Source organism: Astatotilapia calliptera, chromosome 19, assembly GCF_900246225.1.
Source record: "Astatotilapia calliptera chromosome 19, fAstCal1.2, whole genome shotgun sequence".
NCBI lineage: Eukaryota > Metazoa > Chordata > Actinopteri > Cichliformes > Cichlidae > Astatotilapia > Astatotilapia calliptera.
This window is the reverse complement of record NC_039320.1, coordinates 9,651,719-9,675,994: the sequence shown is the minus strand read 5'-3', so window position 1 is coordinate 9,675,994 and position 24,276 is coordinate 9,651,719. Positions and strand designations below refer to the sequence as shown.

Sequence of the window (24,276 nt, the reverse complement as noted above, 5' to 3'; positions counted from 1 at the left end):
AATGACAATAGTGACAAAGAACAGCATGAGAACGTTTTCTTTCAACTGTTGCAGTGTGAGTGGGTTGGCTTTAGTTATCCAGGAGATGCCACTGTACAGACGGCAAGAGATCACACATGGTCTGCTGGGCTATCTAAGAAATGCTGACAATGCCATCAATGAGCCAGGTAGGGCAAACATAGGGTGCGTTATGTGCTTTCCAGTGTGAAATGTCTTGAAAAGCACTCAGACAAAAAACTTGCCCACAAATTCTTTCATGTCTACCAGTCAGAAACTTTCCTAAATTGAGCACATCCTAACTTTTGTTTGCATGCCTTAGCTTGCAGGCAACAAAATGAGAGTGATGCCCAATGGGTTAAAGCAAAGCTGGGTCCATTCGTCCAATATACAGCGTACTCTGACCTCAAAGACTTCAACATCTCTACGGTAAGCCCTACATTGCACTTCTAGTCCTCCCTTAAGAGCAGGAAAACAAAATTGTAGACTTAAGAAGACAAACACAGGAGTTTATTTTGCCATATAAAAAAGTACAAGCAAATCATAGAACACACTTTCTTTGGTTGCAAACTGTAATCCTTTACCCACAGCATTGGTCATTACTGCTGTCTGATATTATGTTGATTCCCTGTTGTAGGCTGGATTGTTGTCAACGCTCAATCCCTCTGAGGTGGCACAGCTGCTACTGAGCTCTGGAGCCTCAAATAACACAGATTTTATTGATCTTGTGTTTGAAAAGCTTGAAGAGGGCAATGTTCTAAAAAATGTGGATGAATTCCTGACACAGCTGACAGCCAATGGACAGGTAGGCTAGCCTCCTAAAAGGGTGAAGGAGGACAATGTAGATATTTGATTCCAGAAGTAAACACAGAATAAAACATCGGTCTCAACCGCTACATCCATTGTTGGCTATTGTATCTTAGAAAACAAATGGTTACAGCCTTTGTACCATGTTGTATGGGTGTACTTCCAACATGCAATCTCACATTTGCTTATGTCTTTTTCCACTTTAATATGACAGACCCCACATTTCCAGCCTGTTGTGAGAGATCGGATCATGAATGCGACCTTCATCGTCATCAGTCCACATTTCTCCACTTTCACGACAAACGACTATGAACTTTGGTTCCATGTGAAACTGATTCCTATCCTTGCCAGTTTTACTCCAGAAATGCTCATAAACACAACCACAAACATCAGCTGCATGAATTACCAAGTCATGTGAGTAGTTTTCTTGGAGCAATCAAGATTTTGTTGCAAATGAAAATGACAATACTGACAAAGAACAGCATGAGAACGTTTTCTTTCAACTGTTGCAGTGTGAGTGGGTTGGCTTTAGTTATCCAGGAGATGCCACTGTACAGACGGCAAGAGATCACACATGGTCTGCTGGGCTACCTAAGAAATGCTGACAATGCCAACAATGAGCCAGGTAGGGCAGACATAGGGTGCGTTATGTGCTTTCCAGTGTGAAATGTCTTGAAAAGCACTCAGACAAAAAACTTGCCCACAAATTCTTTCATGTCTACCTGTCAAAAACCTTCCTAAATTTGGCACATCCTAACTTTTGTTTGTATGCCTTAGCTTGCAGGCAACAAAATGAGAGTGATGCCCAATGGGTTAAAGCAAATCTGGGTCCATTCATCCAATATACAGCGTACTCTGACCTCAAAGACTTCAACATCTCTACGGTAAGCTTTACTCATATTACTCTTCCTGTCTTTCTTGAGAATAGCAAAGCAAAATTCTGGAAATTATACAAAAGACATGCATTTCATGAATTCTACTTTTTTGTATCCATAGCTGACAGTTCTGGACGTTCTTTCACCATCGCAGAAGGCTGAACTAATCCTAGATCCAAACAGTGGTGCTTTAAACGATGCACATGTTGTAAGGGAGGTGTTGACAAGCTTGACAGAGACCAGTGATTATGAGCAGCTCAACCAATTCTTCCAGGCTTTTGCAAACATCAACAAGCAGGTGAATTCTCATTGGTAACCTTACCTCAGTGCAAACATCAACAAATGTTAACAGTGTTCTTTCATAAGCCTGCTCAAGTGTTTAACTCAAAATGATCTATTTCTGATATGCTTCATGCCTTGAGGCATCCCTGCTGTACAGAAGTACAAAGATTTAGTTTAGATAAGCTCCCCCTCACCTCCACATTTCCACAAAGACTTCAGGACTTCCTCTCTGACCTTATTATGATCCCCTTCTCTTTTCAGAGAAATGTCACCTTCATCCAAAATCCAGATGTGCGAGACACCATTTTGAACCTGACCTTGACAGCCCTTGCTCCTCAGCTTAAAGACTTTCAGCCAGAAGACTATCAACAGTGGTTCCAGGTTTATTTGGTTCCTGTGATGGCGAGCATCCTTCCTAGCAGCTTGCGGGTGATCCCCAGTAACATCACCTGTGAATCCTACCAGGCTATGTAAGATATTTCTGATATCCACAGTTAGACATTTGGGTGTGCACAATGCCAAGCTGAGGCTCCTGACAAGTCACAATGAATTCTTTTCTTCCTTTAGATACGATGGTCTTGCGCAGAGTTTGGCAGCATTGCCACTGGACCTTTCACAGGGCGTGAGATCAAGCAAGCAGTACCTCCAGGACACATTCCCACGTATGTGGCAAATAGGCTTTCCTGACTAAACTTTTCTCAAAAGCCCAGTACCAGCACTGTAATGACTACTCCATTGATTTGTTTCCTTTCTTTTTCTTCCCAAACAGGCTGCTCAGTTCCAGCTTCCTTTGTGGTAAGATTAGTTTTTTGGGGGGTGGGTGGGTGGGTGTGGGGGGTGTCTTACATGGGTTATCCAATATTTGATCCAGGTTTGGCACACTAATTGGGCCAACTGTGACAAAGTCAAGGTATTTACACTTGAAGAAGACGTTTCCACTATACTAACAATCATATTTTCTTTGTCTTCAGTGCAAGGTGACCCCAGTTCATGGTGAGTCTGTCTAAAAGTAGACATTTCAACTCTAAGGATATAAATGCATTCTGAAGGACTATTATCTGACACACAACCATTCTCTTTTCACAGTGAATCTCATTTGTGATGGAGTTGATGGGTGGGTGAAATGCCGTTTTGTTCAATGTTGATTCTGTCTAGGTAAAATTCGTTAACACAGTGCAATTAAGGGGACATTGGATTTCAATTTATTGTGTTTTTTCCACAGTTCAAAACTTGAACAAATCCTGTCAGCTGGCAATTCCTCGGCAGCCCTGTGCAATTTCACCATCACAGAACATGCCTGTTCCTCTGTAAGATTCCTTTTGAAACTCCAAAAACAGAACATAGATTTTGCCCCATTATGGTTCTGAGACAAATCTCCATGAGCTCTGACAAAATGGCTGTATTCTTTGTCAATTTTCTTTTTCAAGGCTCCCTATCTCACATCCAGCAACTTGGTCACACTGCTGAACTGCACACTGAAAAGCCAAAACATATACCCAGTAGAAGTCTGGAAGCTTTTCTTCCAAAAAGCCTCTGCTGTACTGGACCAGGCCCTTGAGACATTTGCTAACATGGTAAGTACAAAATCACATTTTCACAATATTGCCGTTTCCCTGCGTGAAGTTTGGGTCCAGCTACAATTATTTTTCTGCCAATTCAAGGCCAGCAACAACACTTACCCGACCTCGTCAAATGTGCTCGAGGCTCTTGGAGAAGTGAGAATTGACAACTTCAACCAGGCACAACTACAGAGTGAGGAGTTCATTACCAGCTGGTTCAAAACAAAGATCCGTCCGTTTCTGGCCGTTCCATCTTTCAACTTCCTATTTTGCCTTAGCTCCAAAAACTTCAGCTGCCAGACATACCAGACTGTGTAAGTAAATATGAGACATATTGCTCTATTCTGCAAACTTGCAGTTGACTAGAAGTTTAGATGTTGAAAGCTTTCTCTCAAATGTAGCATTCAGGCATTTGGAAGCCAAAAGGCATCCATGGACAGAGACACACAGCAAGCAGTCTTCACTCACTTCATCAAACCGTTCTTGTCAAGAAATGACTCAACAGGTAAAAGGAGAAACTCAAGCTCACTTTGGTTTTTCCATGACAACATGTGGTATATTACCCTGTCAATAACTTTCTTGCTTTTTCTGCAGATCCTGGCTGTGTCTCATCTATCACGGGGAGCCAAGCGTGGCTAAAGGCAAACCTTGGCGACTTCTCTGATTTTGCAACTGTGCAGGACTTGCAAGCCTTCAATCCTAATTTGTCCACTGTGAGTGCCAACTGCAGATGTACATCTTCCTGTAAACGGAATTCTTTTACCCAGAACATTTCCATGACTGCTGTCTTATATTATGCTGGTTCTCTTTTGTAGGCTGAATTGTTGTCAGTCCTCAGTCCTTCTCAGATGGCACAGCTGGTACTGAGTTTGGGAGCCTCCAATAACACAGATTTGATTGATCGTGTGTTTGAGCGACTGCAAGAGGGCAACGCTCTAAAAAATGTGGATGGATTCCTCACACAACTGACAGCCAATGGACAGGTATGCTAGGCTTCTAAAAGGGTGAAGGAGGACAATCCTGGTGTTTTATTCCAGCAGGATAAGACAGAATAAGACATTTGCTAAACCGCTACACAAGTCTTCAAGGAGTCTATCATAGAAAAGAATTGCTTGCAGCCTTTGTACCATGTTGTATGAGTACATTTGCAACATGCAGTCTCTGTATTGCTTAGCTTCTTTTCCACCTCAATTTCACAGATGCCAATTTTCCAGCCTGTTGTGAGAGATCGGGTCATGAATACGACCTTCATCATCATCAGTCCGCATTTCTCCACTTTCACGACAAACGACTATGAACTTTGGTTCCATGTGAAACTGATTCCTATCCTTGCCAGTTTTACTCCAGAAATGCTCATAAACACAACCACAAAAATCAGCTGCACAAACTACCAAGTCATGTGAGTAGCTTTCTTGGAGCAATCAAGATTTTGTTGCAAATGAAAATGACAATAGTGACAAAGAAGAGCATGAGAACGTTTTCTTTCAACTGTTGCAGTGTGAGTGGGTTGGCTTCAGTTATCCAGGAGATGCCACTGTACAGACGGCAAGAGATCACACATGGTCTGCTGGGCTACCTAAGAAATGCTGAAAATGCCATCAATGAGCCAGGTAGAGCAGACATAGGGTGCATTACGTGTTTTCCAGTGTGAAATGTCTTGAAAAGCACTCAGACAAAAAACTTAAATTCTTTCATGTCTACCAGTCACAAACCTTCCTAAATTGAGCACATCCTAACTTTTGTCTGCATGTCTTAGCTTGCAGGCAACAAAATGAGAGTGATGCCCAATGGGTTAAAGCAAATCTGGGTCCATTCATCCAATATACATCATACTCTGACCTCAAAGACTTCAACATCTCTACGGTAAGCCCTACATTGCACTTCTAGTCCTCCCTTAAGAACAGGAAAACAAAATTGTAGACTTAAGAAAACAAACACAGGAGTTTATTTTGCCATATCAAAAATACAAGCAAATCATAGAGCACACTTTCTTTGGTTGCAAACTCTATTCATTTACCCATAGCATTGGTCATTACTGTTGTCTGATATTATGTTGATTCCCTGTTGTAGGCTGGATTGTTGTCAACGCTCAATCCCTCTGAGGTGGCACAGCTGCTACTGAGCTCTGGAGCCTCAAATAACACAGATTTTATTGATCTTGTGTTTGAACAACTTGAACAGGGCAACGCTCTAAAAAATGTGGATGAATTCCTGACACAGCTGACAGCCAATGGACAGGTAGGCTAGCCTCCTAAAAGGGTGAAGGAGGACAATGCGGATATTTGATTCCAGAAGTAAACACAGAATAAAACATCGGTCTCAACCGCTACATCCATTGTTGGCTATTGTATCTTAGAAAACAAATGGTTACAGCCTTTGTACCATGTTGTATGGGTGTACTTCCAACATGCAATCTCACATTTGCTTATGTCTTTTTCCACTTTAATATGACAGACCCCACATTTCCAGCCTGTTGTGAGAGATCGGGTCATGAATACGACCTTCATCATCATCAGTCCACATTTCTCCACTTTCACGACAAACGACTATGAACTTTGGTTCCATGTGAAACTGATTCCTATCCTTGCCAGTTTTACTCCAGAAATGCTGATAAACGCAACCACAACCATCAGCTGCACAAACTACCAAGTCATGTGAGTAGCTTTCTTGGAGCAATCAAGATTTTGTTGCAAATGAAAATGACAATAGTGACAAAGAACAGCGTGAGAACGTTTTCTTTCAACTGTTGCAGTGTGAGTGGGTTGGCTTTAGTTATCCAGGAGATGCCACTGTACAGACGGCAAGAGATCACACATGGTCTGCTGGGCTACCTAAGAAATGCTGAAAATGCCATCAATGAGCCAGGTAGGGCAGACATAGGGTGCGTTATGTGCTTTCCAGTGTGAAATGTCTTGAAAAGCACTCAGACAAAAAACTTGCCCACAAATTCTTTCATGTCTACCTGTCAAAAACCTTCCTAAATTTGGCACATCCTAACTTTTGTCTGCATGCCTTAGCTTGCAGGCAACAAAATGAGAGTGATGCCCAATGGGTTAAAGCAAATCTGGGTCCATTCGTCCAATATACATCATACTCTGACCTCAAAGACTTCAACATCTCTACGGTAAGCCCTACATTGCACTTCTAGTCCTCCCTTAAGAACAGGAAAACAAAATTGTAGACTTAAGAAGACAAACACAGGAGTTTATTTTGCCATATCAAAAATACAAGAAAATCATAGAGCACACTTTCTTTGGTTGCAAACTCTAATCCTTTACCCACAGCATTGGTCATTACTGTTGTCTGATAATATGTTGATTCCCTGTTGTAGGCTGGATTGTTGTCAACGCTCAATCCCTCTGAGGTGGCACAGCTGCTACTGAGCTCTGGAGCCTCAAATAACACAGATTTTATTGATCTTGTGTTTGAAAAGCTTGAAGAGGGCAATGTTCTAAAAAATGTGGATGAATTCCTGACACAGCTGACAGCCAATGGACAGGTAGGCTAGCCTCCTAAAAGGGTGAAGGAGGACAATGCAGATATTTGATTCCAGAAGTAAACACAGAATAAAACATAGGTCTCAACCGCTACATCCATTGTTGGCTATTGTATCTTAGAAAACAAATGGTTACAGCTTTTGTACCATGTTGTATGGGTGTACTTCCAACATGCAATCTCACATTTGCTTATGTCTTTTTCCACTTTAATATGACAGACCCCACATTTCCAGCCTGTTGTGAGAGATCGGGTCATGAATACGACCTTCATCATCATCAGTCCACATTTCTCCACTTTCACGACAAACGACTATGAACTTTGGTTCCATGTGAAACTGATTCCTATCCTTGCCAGTTTTACTCCAGAAATGCTCATAAACACAACCACAACCATCAGCTGCACGAACTACCAAGTCATGTGAGTAGCTTTCTTGGAGCAATCAAGATTTTGTTGCAAATGAAAATGACAATAGTGACAAAGAACAGCATGAGAACGTTTTCTTTCAACTGTTGCAGTGTGAGTGGGTTGGCTTTAGTTATCCAGGAGATGCCACTGTACAGACGGCAAGAGATCACACATGGTCTGCTGGGCTACCTAAGAAATGCTGACAATGCCATCAATGAGCCAGGTAGGGCAGACATAGGGTGCGTTATGTGCTTTCCAGTGTGAAATGTCTTGAAAAGCACTCAGACAAAAAACTTAAATTCTTTCATGTCTACCAGTCAGAAACCTTGCTAAATTGAGCACATCCTAACTTTTGTCTGCATGCCTTAGCTTGCAGGCAACAAAATGAGAGTGATGCCCAATGGGTTAAAGCAAATCTGGGTCTATTTGTCCAATATACATCATACTCTGACCTCAAAGACTTCAACATCTCCATGGTAAGCCATAAATTTTAGTTCTTGTCCTCCCTGAGAACAGTAAAACAACATTCTAGAATATTTTACGTCCAAAAAAATGTTTTGGGTGTGCAGCAATAATAGAGTGGGGTTACCCCCTATGATGAATTAACCTTAGAGGGTTAAAGGTAAATAAGTGAAAAACATATAGTGTCCCTCACAGTGAATTGAAGAAAACAAATGTAGGCATATGCCAACTTGTTTTTGTTTTCTTACTGAATTGCTGGTTGTATCTTCCAGGTGAATATAGCAGATCTGCTCAGTTTTAGTCAGGTGGTCAACCTTGCAGCAACTCCTTCCCAGCTAAAGAGCAAGGAAGATGTTATGAACGTCATGGCAGTCATCAATCCTTTTGACTTTGGCGCTTTCTTTGATGAAGTCTCACCAGCTATTAAGGTAATCATCATAGTTTTCTTAGTTTTATGAATAAAGCTGGGGAATTTCCCCCAGGAAATAAACTACACTAAACTCAATAGAAAAGCTGCATTTTTTCAGGTTAATGCTGAAATTGTATAGAAACTGAAAATTAAAAACTGCCAGTGACATGACTATTGCTGTATAGTCATGCTGAAAGGTATACTTACTTACTATAAAGATTGACAGACCATGTGACTTTCGCGCATTGCATGCCGGGTACTCGTGGCAAAACAATCAAAGCAATGCATCAAACGTAAGCATTTGCAACACCGCAAAACATTCATTCTCCGGTTCCAATACCTTCTTGCTTTTTCTTTGCCCCCCAAAAAAGTTATGTACAAAACGAAGGAGAACAATGCCGGTCCGTACAAAGACAGACTTGATAAAAAGTCAAAGAAAAGATACGAGGAAAAAATCAAAGGAGTGAAAGGGTAAGACCCTTACGAGCACACAGAATGGACAAAATACGTTAGCGTGCTGCCCAACCTTCACCACGATCATATATATAATTATACGGTTCTTGGAGTGAGTGCATACACTCATGAAGTTTAGTAACAGGTACAGTTTACCGACGGATGGGTACAGGACCTTGAAATGCACCGTGTAGAACGAAAGACCATCGTACATATCATAAGTTTACCAGTCTCACAAATCGTCTTCATAAATACACATTCGTTAAACGTTTATTAATAGGACCTTTAAGCTCATTAGTAATTAATTAGTATTGGAAATAATTTCTGGTTCGCATTACAGAAATGTAGCAGTGACAATAATATTGTATGCTGTAATCGTACTGGGCAATTAGTGATACAAAAAAACCTTTTTTACCCTGTGAATAAAAGTATATGTTTTTGTCAATGTACCATGGTAATAACAAGCGAAACACAATATTGTGTCAGGACAATTCACTATTTATGCACAATAAACAAAGGAGCATAGCGCGACAATTTCTGTTTAGCACCAGACTTGCTTGTAACCTATATCACGAATGATGTTATGAAAAATGACGTATTAACTACAACAAAACACTTACCTTTGTGGAAATGCTTGGAGCAGACTAACATGTGAGCTGGAGTGTTCTGGGACGTTATATTTGGTCTTCGAATGGCTGCAATCCAGGCCATACGTTGGCTCTTTGTTACTTCGGAAACATGGCTTGAACAATTTCTCTTCAACGACATAATCCGATAACAACCGATCTCTTTACCCGTCGGCTTCCCGTGGCTGTCATGCGACCGGCTATTGCAGTTAATAATACAACAGCTTCTTGCAATTTTTTGTGTTTCTTTTTATCGCTGTGTAATGTAATTTCAATTGAAAGCCTGCGTGCGCTAGTACCTCTTGCCACGAGTTCCCAGAATCCTTTGCGGTTTTACCCCTGAATGACGCCACATTTTCAATCTCTATACTGCTGTGACACTTTGTTACTGCATTATTACTGGAAGTAATTTCAAACCATTAGCTTTTTTAATGGACACTTGCTTTTAATAGTGGCTAGCAAACGCCTACTATTAAAACAGTTAGCTTACCTATACATGGTAACATAAATGACTTAAAGGTAACACAAGGTAAGTGTTTTTGGGGACAGAATAAAGTGACGGAACAGTTGTGGAACTGACAATAGTCGTGTCCATATTCATGGGCTGCATCCTCCTGAGGACCCGGCGTTCGCGGTCTACGTGGGCCAGGTCCTCAGAAGGTCGGGTAGGCCGGAAGTAAACAGCTGTGAAATTGGACGGTCTAGCCTTCTGATTAGCGTCACCGCTGTCTCGGTGGAGTTTAATAAACTTGGCCATCTGCTCCTTGCTATCTAAAATATAACAGGACACTGGTGTAAATTCTCGACCATCTCACACTTCTGTTTAGTCAGTTTTCTGTTTGACGTTTATTCAGCTGTGTGAAAACTAAGGAGGAACCCACCCGGGGGATTAATAAAGTTTTATTTTATCTAATCTAATCTAATAACTTTAATCTCAGCCAAACCGATTGACTCACGAACAAATAAAACACTGAAAAAAGCCAAACAATAAAATTTTTAGGTTGTCTAAGTGACTTATATATTACGTTTAACCTGAGTAGCGAAAGTCTGCAGTGATCTGAAAATGATGTGCCGGGAGTTGTGCCGTTCTCAGCGGCTTCAGTGACCCTCGAGCTCTCGGCTAGCTATCGAGCTGGTGGGTAACAGACGTCTCTAAAAACATCAAAGCACTTTTGCAAATATGTGATATCTTGATAAATCGAGCAGATATTTGAAGTTTACACACCCACATTCTCGCCTGAAAATATGTTAAAAGTTTATTTTGTGACCCATAAAGATTAATAGGAGTAATTTTAAAACTTAGTAGCGGCCGCCATTGCCGGAAACTGGAGTTTGGCTGGGCCACGCTATGAATTCTGGGATATGGTGGGCCACGAAGGAAACACCCGACCCATCCGTCAAATTCGGGGAAAAGGAGGTCACACTTGTTGGCTGCATTCGGAGGATTCTACGAATTTGGACAGCCTTCGGTGCGTCGCTGTGTCGTAATCGGTCTACAAATGCGTCCTCAGGAGGATGCAGCCCATGAATTTGGACACGACCAATCTAAGCAGAAACAGCTAATATCAAATATGTATCTGCAGTAGTGATGGTAAATTCGATTCTTTTTACTGAATCGAGTTTGAATGAGTTACTCACCAAAGTGAATCGAGTTTTTTGAGTCATTGAGTCACTGAGTCAGTTGACCAGAGAGTGCAAAATCAGAATCAGAATCAGAATACTTTATTGATCCCTGGGGGAAATTATTTTTTGTTACAGTGCTCCATTTTAAACCAACATTAATACAAGACAGACAATACGCTAACTAAGAATAGTACAATATATACATATATATACATACATACATACATAAGTCACTTATAAATAAATAGTTGGAAAAGAAACATGTGTAGCTGTAGCAGCAAACAGTGTGTTAAGTGGATGCGTTGTACAGGGAGATGGCCACAGGCAGGAATGATTTCCTGTGTCGTTCAGTGGTGCTTTTCGGTAATCTCAGTCTCTCACTGAACGAGCTCCTGTGACTGACCAACATGTCATGGAGTGGGTGGGAGGTGTTATCCAACATTGTCTTTATCTTGGACAGCATCCGCCTCTCCGACACCACCTTGAGGGAGTCCAGCTCCATCCCCACAACATTGCTGGCCTTACGGATCAGTTTATTAAGTCTGTTGGCATCTGCGACCCTCAGCCTGCTCCCCCAGCATGCAACAGCATAGAGGATCGCACTGGCCACAACAGACTCATAGAAAATCCTCAGCATTTTCTGGCAGATGTTGAAGGACCTCAGTCGCCTCAAAAAATAGAGACGACTCTGGCCCTTCCTGTAAAGTGCTGTGGTGTTTTTAGCCCAGTCCAGTTTATTGTCAATGTGTACTCCAAGGTATTTATAGTCCTCCACAATGTCAACACTGACCCCCTGGATTGAAACAGGGGTCAAGTGTTTCCTGGTCTTCCTGAAGTCCACGATCAGTTCCTTGGTCTTTGCCACGTTGAGCTGCAGATGATTCTGCTCACACCACGTGACAAAGGAGTCGACCACAGCCCGGTACTCTGTCTCATCATCCCTGCTGATGCATCCAACCACCGCAGAGTCATCAGAAAACTTCTGAAGATGGCAGGTCTCTGTGCAGTGGCTGAAGTCTGTGGTGTAGAGGGTGAAGAGGAAGGGGGAGAGGACAGTCCCCTGTGGTGCCCCTGTGTTGCTAATCACCTTGTCAGACACACACTGTGGGAGACGTACATATTGTGTCTTCCTGTCAGGTAATCAACAATCCAGGACACCAGAGAATCATCCACCTGCATCGCTGCTAACTTATCACCCAGGAGGGTCGGCCTGATGGTGTTGAAAGCACTGGAAAAGTCAAAAAACATGACCCTCACAGTGCTCGCCGGCTGGTCCAGATGGGTGTAGACACGATTGAGCAGGTAGATGATGGCGTCCTCTGTTCCGAGACGAGGCTGATAAGCGAACTGAAGGGGATCCAGATGTGGTCTTACTATGGGTCGCAGCTGGTCCAGGATGAGCCTTTCCAGGGTCTTCATGATGTGGGAGGTCAGTGCCACGGGCCTGTAATCCTGGGGGCCACTGGGACGAGGCGTCTTTGGTACAGGGACGAGGCATGATGTCTTCCACATCACCGGGACCCTCTGCAGACTCAGACTCAGCATAAACAGTTTATGAAAGACTCCACACAGCTGGGGGGCACAGGTCTTGAGGACAAGGGGACTCACTCCGTCTGGTCCAGCAGACTTGCCTGAGTGAAGTCTCCTCATTTGCATCTCAACCTGGTATTGAGTGAAGGTGATGGGTGGGGGAGGGGTGTCAGGAATCTCACAGGAGGCAACATGTGAAGAGAGAGGCTGGCACAGTGGTGTGGCTCTGGATTCCAGGCTGACTGCAGGTGAGGTTGTGGGGGTGGGAGCAGACACTGTGGTGTCGAATCTATTGAAAAACAGATTCAACTCGTCGGCTCTATTCTCACCTCCCTCAGCTCCCCTGCTGTTGGTTGGCCTGAATCCAGTGATGGTCTTCATGCCCCTCCACATCTCTCTCATGCTGTTCTGCTGGAGTTTCCACTCCAGCTTCCTCCTGTAATTGTCCTTAGCCTCTCTGATCTTGTCCTTTAGTAACACCTGGATCTTCCTCACCTCCTCTTTGTTGCCCCCTCTGAAAGCCCTCTTCTTGTTGTTGAGGAGGGCTTTGATGTCCTTAGTCACCCACGGCTTGTTATTTGGGTAACAATGAACAGTCTGAGCTGGAACAATGGAGTCGGTGCAGAAAGTTATGTAGCCTGTGATACACTCAGTAAGCCCATTGATGTCCTCGGCGTGAGGCTCACAGAGTGTTTCCCAGTCGGTCACCTCGAAACAGCCCTGTACATTAAAACATGTACATTTTCACTCAAACTTAATTTGTTTCTCTTTTCATGTAAATCCTACTGCTAAGATGAGTGATTGAAAAAGAAAAACAACTATTTTTATAGAGCAAAAAAAAGATATCTAAAGGGAACATTTATTTTATTCATTTTTATTTTATTTTATTAGTATTTTCCTCAAATGTGTCAAATATATATTTTCTCATCTAAATGTCCTCTGAGCTGTGTGCCAGGGGGCGGTAATGCTCCATAACATTGGTTGCCAACCAAGAAGAAGAAGCTGTGAGCCAGGAGGGAGGGGGTGAGTGAGTGAGTGATTCGTTCATGCTAAGATTCAGCACAGGAGGGAGAGGGTGAGTGAGTCCTGAGTGATTCGTTCATGCTACGATTCAGCGCAGGAAGGGAGGGGGTGAGTAACTCAAATGTGCTGTTAGCATGTTAGCAGAGCGATGCTACGGTGAACCAATGAGCTATTGTCTTGATGTGAGCTTTCTACCCAGGGTTTTTTCTTCCAGTTCAGAGCAGAAATGTTTTTGGCTGTTGTTTTTTTCCACACAATTTTAATTAAAAGCTAGATATATTTCTACTAATGAAATTAGTTTGCTAACAGCAACAGGGATGAGTCAGTGAGTCAGTTGGGCTTGTGAATCATGATTCACGAGTCAGTAAAGTGATTCTCGAGTATAGAACGATTCGTTCTTGATTCGCGCATTACTAATCTGCAGTAGTATATGACTCATGCGATCAAAACACAGATTTCCTTACATGTTTTTCTCCCTCGCAATAGTGAAGAATCCTCCTCTTCTTTTTAGTTCCCAGTTTTTTGTTTTGTTTTCTTTCACTTCCGCAGTTGTTCCGTCACCTTAAAGTCTCCCCCAAAACACTTCTGTTGTTTTTGAGAAATTTCTCTTGTGCTTTAACGTATTTTGTGTTTTAATTTTCTTTTATTGTCTTTTTTGTGCTTTTGTGGCTTGTGTCTATTTGTTATTGCTCTCTTAAGTTGCAGTACATTTGACCTCTCAGCCATCTCTAATTCTTACCTTTCTTGGCAGTTCGTTTAGATAGCTAGTTTTGACTTTCAATCTGGGTTTAGATAGGTTAAGGCAACGTTTTATTTATTTATTTATTTATTTGTTTTGTCATCCATTCATTCATTCATCCATTCATTGCAGCCTCAGGGAAGTGTTTTTGGTTGGTTTGTTTTTTGGGGGGCGGGGCTTAGGTTTGGGCAGCTAGGCTTTACATTTGTTCACAATTGTTAGAGTAAGTAGTTATTTCCGTCTGCTGCTTTATGGTTAGTGTAGGCATCAGTGTGCCTTTGTATCTTTAGTTTATATTTGTAGTTTAGGCAACACACATACTTGCTTTGGTTTAGGAATTAATTGTGAATATGTGATTAACTGTTCTGAAACCACTCTCAGAAAGACAGGCTTGGCACGACCATCAAGGAAGTTAAGGAGAAGGTTGTTTGTTTCTGTGGTCCTGACATATAATCTTTGAAATGTATATATCACAACTCTGTGTTAAAAGGTTATGATCATTTCTGTCAGACAGTGCTGTTCAGATATCAAAACAGGTTGTTTTAGTTAAAAAAAAAAACTGATGCCATTTCTTCTGTGCAGCGTTTCCACACCATCTTTTGGTTGTAAGCTGCAGTTTAAGCTTTTGACTTGTAAACAGTTCTAAGCCAGACGTTGAAAGTTAAAAAAGTAATTCTGGATAACACAATGGGGAAAAACAGGTTATTAAAATTCAACTGTGTTTCAAAACTAACAGCTGGATTATGGTTCAAATTCAAATACTTTTTACTTTCTTGTAAGCATTTTACTCATGCTATGTAATTTCACCCCAGGTCCACTCAGCTAACTACTCACAGGAAGTGAAGTCTGCATTCCTTGAAGCAGTTTTCAACAGAGGGAATCTGTCATCTCCAACTGTCAGTGATGGAGACTTCCTGCTATGGCTCAGAGTTCGCCTGAGTCCTCTCCTGACCAACCTCTCTTCCAGCCTGGTGACACCCTTATTCAGCATCGGGATAAAAAGGAGTTGTAACAGCAGCCAAGAGATGTAAGAATTTGTACACTCAGTTTTAGAAATTGCTGTATATTTGCTGTGATCAACAACACCTTGGGGTAAATGTTATGTGGAGGATTCTGGATCAAATGAAGTGGCGTTTGATCGATATTTCTATAATTGTTTTTTTCCAATTTGTCTGAATTTAGGTTTGCATTGCTGGACACATTGACCACAACACTCAGCAGCAGCACCCAAAGCGAGATCTACAAAAACATCATTGTCTTCCTTCAAGGTTTGTTAACTCAAAAGCTAATAATGAAAAACATCTGTGACATAAGTTACTGTTTTGTTTTCACTTGTTTGTTCTTCAGATGTGACATGTGTAACCAAATCAATGTTAGTTTAAAAAGTGATTTCCTTTGTGTTAAAAACAGGTCCACCACCACTCAAGTGTTACGGTGGTGGAAGCTTCTTTGTCTATCTGAGGAACACTTTCCTCAGCTTTGGTTTTCCAGATTTGTCCACGTTAGTGTCACTTCTGCCACCAATGCGCAAATCAGAGGTAAAAAATAGATAAATAAGGAAATAAAATAGCACACACCTGTGCACTAATATAATATATTAAGTTATGTATTCTGTTTTGTTTTTTAATCTTTCTCCAGCTTCTGGATACCATCAGCACCTCAGAGCTTGGCCAGTTCCTTAGTCAGCCCAATGTGATTGGTAACAGTACTGACATCTGTGTCATCTTCAACAACTACAACAACACTTCTGCCTTCCTTGAGACTGTATGTCCCTTAAATACTGTCTACGTTTTACATACAACATTATTGGCTTCACAGAAAATGTATACTGACCTTAGCAGTATTCAAGCAAGAATACTGCTTGTCACTTAAATTGACAGTTATACTTCAGTTTGTCATTACATGTGAAAACGTATGTGTTATACCCTAGGAGGATGTTCAAGACAATGTAAAGAAGGTGATCCTCCCCTGTATTTGGCCTTCTGCGCTGAATAGCAGGAGCAGAGCTGAGGCTAATTTATGGTTTGACCTACGACTGAGGAACTATCTTAGATTCCTCAGCAAGAGCCTCATCAGCCCCGACGAAGTGCAGAACGCCTCATGTTTTGCCTTCCAGAAACTGTAAGTCTCTTTTTCATTGTGTCTCAAGATAAGTGAATTAATTACATGATGACCACGTTTTTCATCATTTTCCTTTCAACAGGGTCTATGTGATGGGAAATAACTTCGCATACAACAGCTCTGAGTTTGAACAGCAGTACGTTTATACCACCATCAAGACCTACTTGAGTGCTGGTAAGATTTATTAATGATCAAAAGTGTTGTAAAAGCACTGTGTATGTATACATCTGTGTGTGGAATTCAAGGAATTTAAAAACTATGTCTGCTTGTCTTTTTTTTTTTTTTCAAATTATATGAAATGGGTAAAAATTATTTTAAAAATATACTGCCCGACTATTCACAAAGAGTTTGTAAAATGCACCTAGCTGCAACAATTTACATTTGTGGAAAAAGATCAGAATCTACTTCTAAGAGGGGGTTTACAGTTTATGTGGAATGATTACTGCAGTCATGTTTCCTCCTGGTTTGAATCTGCTTCAACATTTTGATCTATATACCATATTAAACACCTTCCTTCCTTACATACTTATTGCATTAGCGGATATGTGTAGGCATACATGTTCCACACAGCCCCAAAGGATAATAGCAACTGCCAGACAGAGAAGAAACATGTATGTGCTAACTTACTGGGACGAAACAGGTGGTGTAACATGCGTGGACCTTACCAAATATAAAGTGCACATAACACGCATCTGTTTGTCTTTTCTGGCTCATCTGAAGTCAGTGTGCTTGCTGAGTGAAAAGAGTAGGTGGTCTTAAATTTTGAGCCACGTAATGCCAAAACTGATGTCGATTCGTATAAGGGGAGATCGCTTAACAAGTTATTTATTGTCTGTGTGTTCTGCTTTTCTTGGTTCCACAGGTTCTGGAGCCAGATGCTACAATGCCAGTGATGCAGAACTGAACTCTACTGCCTGGTTTGTCAGTAACATCGGGAACTTTGTGACATTTATCACTCTGGATGACCTCACCACCTTTGTCTCCACCGCTCAGGTATTTCCAGAGATCACATATGCACAGTTAATAAAGCAAAATACAAAGTCCGTGATTTTGGTGGGAATGTTAACATGGTTAACAGAAATCAGTATTATCGACCTGTTTTGTTTCTTAATTTTTAAAGTTTCAAGTGTTCTTGAAGAACCAAGCCAACCTGGAACTCTTCAACAATAACGCAATCCCAGCAAATGTAACCAACTACTATGTCACACAGCTTTTTGCATTCGATCCGAACTTCAAGCCGGTCAAGTAAGTATTACCAGCCTGATAAAAACAGCAAACTGTGTTATGTGAACCATACACCGCATATAATTTAGCAGTTCAGTGGTAGTCATTCTGTATTTGTAGTTAAAAATCTGTTTTCATTCAGTCTCCCAGGCTTTTTCCTGTGCTCTTCTGCGGTGCCACCTTTGGCATATACTACTATGACTGAAGCTGAAACCATGGTTATCTTAGACAATCTGAAGACTTTCTGCAATGGCACCCAGGACCCTGAGGTACCAGCCCTAAAAACAAACAGAGTTGAATTGTTTCTAGCAAAAACCAACCATAAATCTCATTGTTGTAAATGCTGGTTTTGAGCTAAATGTTAACAAAAAAACCTGAACTCTGAACAGTATGCTCTCTCGCAAAGGCCATCTTAATTTTAACTCTGTTAAAATTAGTCCCTTATTAATAATATAACTCTGGTACTTAATAACTATGTTATCAGACATAATTCTCTTTGCAGTTACTCCTGTTTACACATGTTTTGATATTTTATTTGAAAGGTTTCTGCTGCTTTGGCATCCAACATCAAGACAATTACACCACAGATATTTACAGCTCTTGGAAGCTCCAGCGCAGGGCTGAGTAACAGCCAGATCAGTTCAGTTCCCTCATCAGTGCTCATCTCTTCTTTGTCCACCCTGGGCTCAATCAGTACCTGGAGCCAGGATCAGGCCTCAATAATCATCCAAACCCTTACTGCCTCAGGCTTCCAGGTAACGCCCTTCAGGTCCACTTAATATACCTGATATCCATGTTAGATCTTAAATGCATGTGCCTAACGATGTTATATATTAATCCAGTAAGGTTTTATAAAATACAAAATAACTCTAAGATGCTTACCACTTTAGAGAATGAGGCTTCAAAAACTTGAAATGTGTTAACAGATCAACAGCGAATCTTCCCTGGCATCCCTTGGCACGCTTGTTATTGGACTTCCTTCAGAAGCAATAGAAAACACCAGCGCTTCTGTGCTACTCAGCGTCTCAAAGAGCACCACCTTCGTTTCCAACATGCTGGCAGCCCCAAGTGTTGTCCAAATGACCTTCGTCAAAAAGGTACAACGTTAGCTTCCACAAGACAATATAAAGTAAATGCTATGATCTGGAGGACATCAACTTATTTATCTTTGGCATTATGATATTTAAATATTAGAATTACTTTGATATCAATATTAACTCTGTATTCCATGATATTATTACTCCACTCATTACATTTAATCCTAAATGCATTTACCTACCTGGTAGATCATTTCTCTGGACACAAATCCATCACAAGTGGTGCTGAATGTGCCAGATGCTATGGCAGTTGAGATCCCACCATCCCTGTTGGTGTTTTCTGACCAATCTGCAGACATCACCGTGCTCAATAGAAAAACCTGGACACCAGATCAGGTTAACATTTTGTTAAATACACACAATAGCATTATTAATCAAAAATGACTTTTTAAAGTCGATGTTACAGATAATAATACGAAACTTTTGTTCTTTTTTTGTTCTTTTAGGCTGCCATCTTTTTTGGGGTCCTTGACAACACAAACTTTGACATTGAGCAGTAAGTGAACAAGTCATATAACTATTTGGCCATGTAGGTTTATTTTGAAGAGGGGATTATTTATCATTTCTTCCTGGTGTTCATCAATCCTCCCCGCAGGCTTTCTCCCTCAGTGCTGCAAGGCTTCACTTGCACTTCTGCCCAGAAAATGACACAATTCAGGACCAAGGAGCTAATCAGGGCCTGTAGGCCCCGGTCAGGCCGAGCCAAAGTGCAGTTAAAGGAATCCCAGGTAACATCTGTTAGAAAGGAATTTAATAATATTACTATGACTCTTAAAATGAAGTTAACAATTAAGATGTGTATGTTATATGGATATAATATACCAGAAACATAAATCATCAGGTTGAGGATTTCTTTTTCTTTTGAAAGTTAGGATAATGCACGAATCATCAGTTTCAGTGTTAGAAACAGCTTACTTGCATATCACTGAGGAATCCTCTTTTTTCCCACACTGTTTTCTACAGCTAACCTGCATGCTCAACTTGCTGAGTGGAGAAATCTCACAAAACTTTACAGATTATCCATCAGACATGCTTCTCTACTTAAGGTGATTCGGTGTCTCCAAGCATTTTCTTGCACTCACCTTAAAATGCATCACTAATGTGAAGAATAATTACTGATTTTACCTTTCTTTTTTTTCTAAAAACAGCAGCAAAAATGTTAACAAAGGCAACTGCAGGTCATACTTTTCTGCACTGGGTGCGGCAGACTTCTCTGTGGCCTCCAAAATCTTGAATAAGGGCTCGCAGCTGTTCCGTGAAGCCACTGTGTGCTTGGTGAGTGATGGTTTTTTTTACATGTATATGTCTAAAGGTAATAAATGCATGAATTACACTCTGACACTGATAAGGTTGCATGCGTGCACAGTTTTTTAAATACAGCATTTTCCTGTTTTCTGTTTTCAGGGTATAAATGGCTTGAGCCTGAGCAGAGAGAATATAGAGATCTTGGGGAACATGGCTTGCACTCTGGATGGGTCTTACATACAGAACGCAGATCCTCTCATCCTGGAGAAACTTAAAGCCTGCAATGACTTCTCTGCCAGCCAGGTGGCAGCCATGGAGACATTGCTGCTGTCTGGAACAACACAATATGGGTACAATGATAAAAACAAGTCATTCTGTCAGGAGTTTAAAAAACACAACTAGTAGTGTTGTTAATGCTGTTGTGCATCATGCACACATCAAACATATCAAACATGGTGACAATTGTGTTCGTATTTGCAGTGTGATTGATTTGTTACTGAAAAGGAGAATATCTGAACATCTGAGGGGAAGCCATGAGCCAATCACAGTTTTGGCCGTGCCGATATTATACCTTCAACCACTCTGGGGAACAATGTTTCATAAAGTTTCCATGCTTAGAGGAGTTAGATAAGTTATATAACAGATTTGCAGTTTAATCTTGTATCTTGAGTCAGATTAAACTATATAATCCATTACATAATCCTCTGATTTAGCCTCTAAGGAAAACAGTTACATTTTGTGGCTTCCGGTATAGAGAGCTGGTGTAGACTGCAGAAGCGTTTGATTACAGATGTGGGGAGTTTTGTGCTTTAAGCTAGTTTAAGCTAAGTCATCGGCCTTTTGAAATTGGGCTAAGGAACTCTGAGCAGACAACAATTAGAAACCAAACAGCTCTCAAAGGAAATTCATAAGCAAACTTCAATAATTTTATTATGCAGAGATTAATTTGCACCAAAAGCACAACTCTGTAACTCAGTTATATTTTTTGTAGAGCTATCAGTTAGCTGCACCATAAAAGTTTAACTCCTACCTTATTTTTTTAAATGAAGTCATAAACCTTGATTCATTGGCACAAACTTGCCAGTTTCATTTTGAGGACTTTGTATATATAATACCTAGTAGCCATGCCACCAAATTTTGTAGCCCATACTACCTCTTTCAAGTTAGCACTGTAAGAAAATATCCTCTTCTATTTTCAGAAATGCCGCTTCCTGGAACAAGCAAACACTGGAGAACCTCGTACCCCTTCCACTCTACTTCACAAGAAATATCTGGAACCGGTTCGATTCTGTATGTTTTTTCTCGTTGCTTGATAGTATCTAGTCTAACAATATTCATTCAAATAACTTGTGTTAGAAATCAGTTTGGGTACCTTTGTGTTTTTTACAGACAACAAAGAAAATGTTCCTGAAGACCTTCATGCCCAAACTGAGGAAAGCAAACACAGAGAAAAGCAAGCTCAAGACGCTGTTCCAAGCGATCAGCGGCCGGACAACAAAACGAGGAGCAGGTGCGACCTTGCTCTTATTTGTTTTCACACCAGCTATTCAAACTGAAGCAAAAACAATTAGTCAGCGGGAGATTAATAATTGTATAACTGTATAACTTAAATAAATAGACAATGTAAATACTTTGCTTTAGTGGTACGAGTACAGATAGCAAAAGATTCAGTGAACTTAGAGAAGTCAGGTTTTAAAGTTAGACAGACTTGCACAATAACCCATATTTTATGCTCAAATGTTATATGACTTAATTATTATATTTGCTTTTATATATAAAGGCAACCGTAGCTTGCACAGCACTCTCATCTGCATCTCTAATTGTTCTTAAGGTTGTACCAAGGGCAACATCACCCAGGTGATAGTTAGCGACTCCGCCTTCCCCTTTGGCTATGATCTCACGCAGTTTGACCTCTGCCTGGATGTTCCCGTTCTGAAAGAAAACCTCAACTCCATCTGCAACAAAGTGGATGATAATGGTTTCCAGACTGTCATCCTAAAGAAACTCAATGAGGTATTTTGTGTGGGAATTTTGAAAAAGAGCCAAAATGTCATTCATTATGTTAGACGGACTTATTATTAAATGGCAGAATTTGCAAATGAGATATTGTTTCAAATTTGGGATTTAGCACATTAGCACATAGCATTACACATTCTCTATTGTTGCAGGCATTCCCGTCAGGGATTCCTGATCAGGATGTCCAGTTGCTTGGATCAGTGTCTCGTGTGGCATCACTTGACGATATATCCAAGTGGAACATAACCAAAATTGACACCCTTGCAGCTCTAATGAAAGCTGAAGATGGACCCTGGGAGGCAGCAAAGGTATAAGAGGTGGAATTCATTTCACTTTTATCCTTAATAGTCTTATTATTCTTACATGATACCTTTTCTTTAATGTCGCTTAGAGCAACAAAATCATCACTCAGTATCTGAGCACTTCTGGAAACTCGCTGGGCAGCACTGAGCTGACCATTATTGACTCCAACCTGTGCTCACTAAACACCAGTACACTGCAGACCATCAGCCCAGACAGCATCAGGTTGGTGTCAGATTGCAGCTCAACGATATAAAAACATTGCCAAATGTGAGTGGTCATGCACACGTAACACTGTATGTCTCTTTCTTCTTTCCCCTTGACAGAAATGCCAGCCCTCTGAATGTGTCATCATGTTCAGCTGAGCAGAAGCAAGTCCTGTATGGCATCAGTACCACTTCCTTCAGCTCACAACGGTCCAGCTCCAGTATCATTTACCAGTTGATTAAGCCCTATCTAGGTGAGAATACATTTTGTCTGTTTGCGTAGCTGTTTCTCTATTTCTCATAAAACTGCTTTCTAATTTCCTGTTTCATTTCCTTTCTTGATAGGTGGAGCACCTCTGCAGGATATAGTAACACTGTCAACACAAAACATCAGCATGGACATAAGCACTTTCAGCAGTCTGGACCCTGCTGTTATAGCTGTAAGAATAGTTGTTAAAGAAATGAAACGAAAACTTTTTGGACATCCGCCTACATCTAATTTTTATTGTGACTTTATTATATGTCTGAGTTGTGCCTTGAAAACTATGATTTTCTTTTTAAATAGTTCTTATAAGAAATAGCTAAACTGCTGCTGATATATGTAAATGTCAACCAAGTTCCTGATTTAGGTGCTTTGGCAACATAAACCACCATATGTAGTCTTTCAAATTTCTCATGCTCTTTATTTAACATAATATGATAATATTTAAAAAGAAGGCATTTATATTTGGCTTCTTTGTCTTGTGTGTTAACAGCTTCAGACTAATTTTGTTTTCTGTTATTTATTTAAAATTCACAGAATTTGACTGTGAGCAACGTTAAAGGCCTCGTGGGTATGCACCTACCTGATCTGAAGCTGTTTGAGAATGATACTGTAGTTCAGACCTGGATCAACCTGCAGCTGCAGTCAGAGCTGGACACACTGAATCTGGGTCTGATCAGCAACAGAATCAGCCCAACTCCAGGCTCCAACAGCACCACCACTGCACCAGGCTCCAACAGCACCACCACTGCACCAGGCTCCAACAGCACCACCACTGCACCAGGCTCCAACAGCACCACCATTGCACCAGGCTCCAACAGCACCACCACTGCACCAGGCTCCAACAGCACCACCACTGCACCAGGGTCCAACAGCACCACCATTGCACCAGGCTCCAACAGCACCACCACTGCACCAGGCTCCAACAGCACCACCATTGCACCAGGCTCCAACAGCACCACCACTGCACCAGGCTCCAACAGCACCACCACTGCCTCTCTAACCAATGGGGAAGTGGAGCTTGGAAAATCCCAGACAACTATGATGCTGGGTGCTCTGCTAACAGCTGTACTACAAATGCTACTACAACCAGCCTAAAAACATACCTAGCTTTCACATTCTTATAATAATCAATAATCATGAATCAGTGATTTTTTTTAAATGTAGCTTGAGGGTGAATATTTTATTTATTTGTTTAATTTAATTCAAATTACCGTTCAAATGTTTAATTTCTGCTTCATCCATATGTCAAATAATTTAACTGATATGTAATCAAAACTATGATGTAATCTTTATTTTTTAATATATTTTAATAGTACTCTGGAATTTTAAAATGAAGAACTTCTAATAAATTCTAATAATCATTGGCAAATCTTTCTTAAAACTAAATTACATTATAATTTGAACCAAGAAATTTTCTGTTCTGTCATTATTTCAACTGTATTGCTATTGATAAAATCAATAAAAACATGGAAATAAATATCTGACGCCTATGTCTCTGCCTGTTGAACAATCAG

At 40.9% G+C, this 24,276-nt stretch overlaps 1 protein-coding gene across 5 annotated transcripts; it reads left to right on the top strand.

Annotated features, from left to right (window-relative positions):
* The first annotated feature begins 15 nt into the window (after positions 1-15).
* Positions 16-24,239, top strand: LOC113011958 (uncharacterized). Of its 5 annotated transcripts, XM_026151850.1 has the most exons (56): positions 17-167; positions 320-426; positions 635-802; positions 1,019-1,218; positions 1,317-1,429; positions 1,582-1,688; positions 1,801-1,977; positions 2,223-2,431; positions 2,529-2,623; positions 2,731-2,756; positions 2,933-2,954; positions 3,048-3,075; positions 3,184-3,268; positions 3,389-3,535; positions 3,623-3,834; positions 3,922-4,025; positions 4,115-4,233; positions 4,336-4,503; positions 4,720-4,919; positions 5,018-5,130; positions 5,277-5,383; positions 5,591-5,758; positions 5,975-6,174; positions 6,273-6,385; positions 6,538-6,644; positions 6,852-7,019; positions 7,236-7,435; positions 7,534-7,646; positions 7,793-7,899; positions 8,158-8,313; positions 15,101-15,315; positions 15,471-15,556; positions 15,699-15,826; positions 15,927-16,052; positions 16,219-16,409; positions 16,492-16,583; positions 17,272-17,402; positions 17,530-17,654; positions 17,776-17,902; positions 18,176-18,388; positions 18,560-18,730; positions 18,920-19,066; positions 19,177-19,226; positions 19,326-19,458; positions 19,694-19,776; positions 19,879-20,005; positions 20,135-20,325; positions 21,175-21,265; positions 21,365-21,485; positions 21,807-21,988; positions 22,144-22,299; positions 22,383-22,516; positions 22,618-22,751; positions 22,843-22,937; positions 23,297-23,462; positions 23,517-24,239. In XM_026151850.1, exons 1-56 carry the CDS (start codon positions 26-28, stop codon positions 23,855-23,857), a joined length of 7,737 nt encoding a protein of 2,578 aa, XP_026007635.1. In that variant the 5' UTR covers positions 17-25; the 3' UTR covers positions 23,858-24,239. The 5 variants fall into 5 exon arrangements, with proteins under 5 accessions (XP_026007636.1, XP_026007638.1, XP_026007635.1 ...); XM_026151849.1 differs by having other exon boundaries at positions 23,297-24,239; XM_026151851.1 differs by lacking the exons at positions 635-802; positions 1,019-1,218; positions 1,317-1,429; positions 1,582-1,688 and having other exon boundaries at positions 16-167; positions 23,297-24,239.
* Positions 24,240-24,276: the final 37 nt, after the last annotated feature.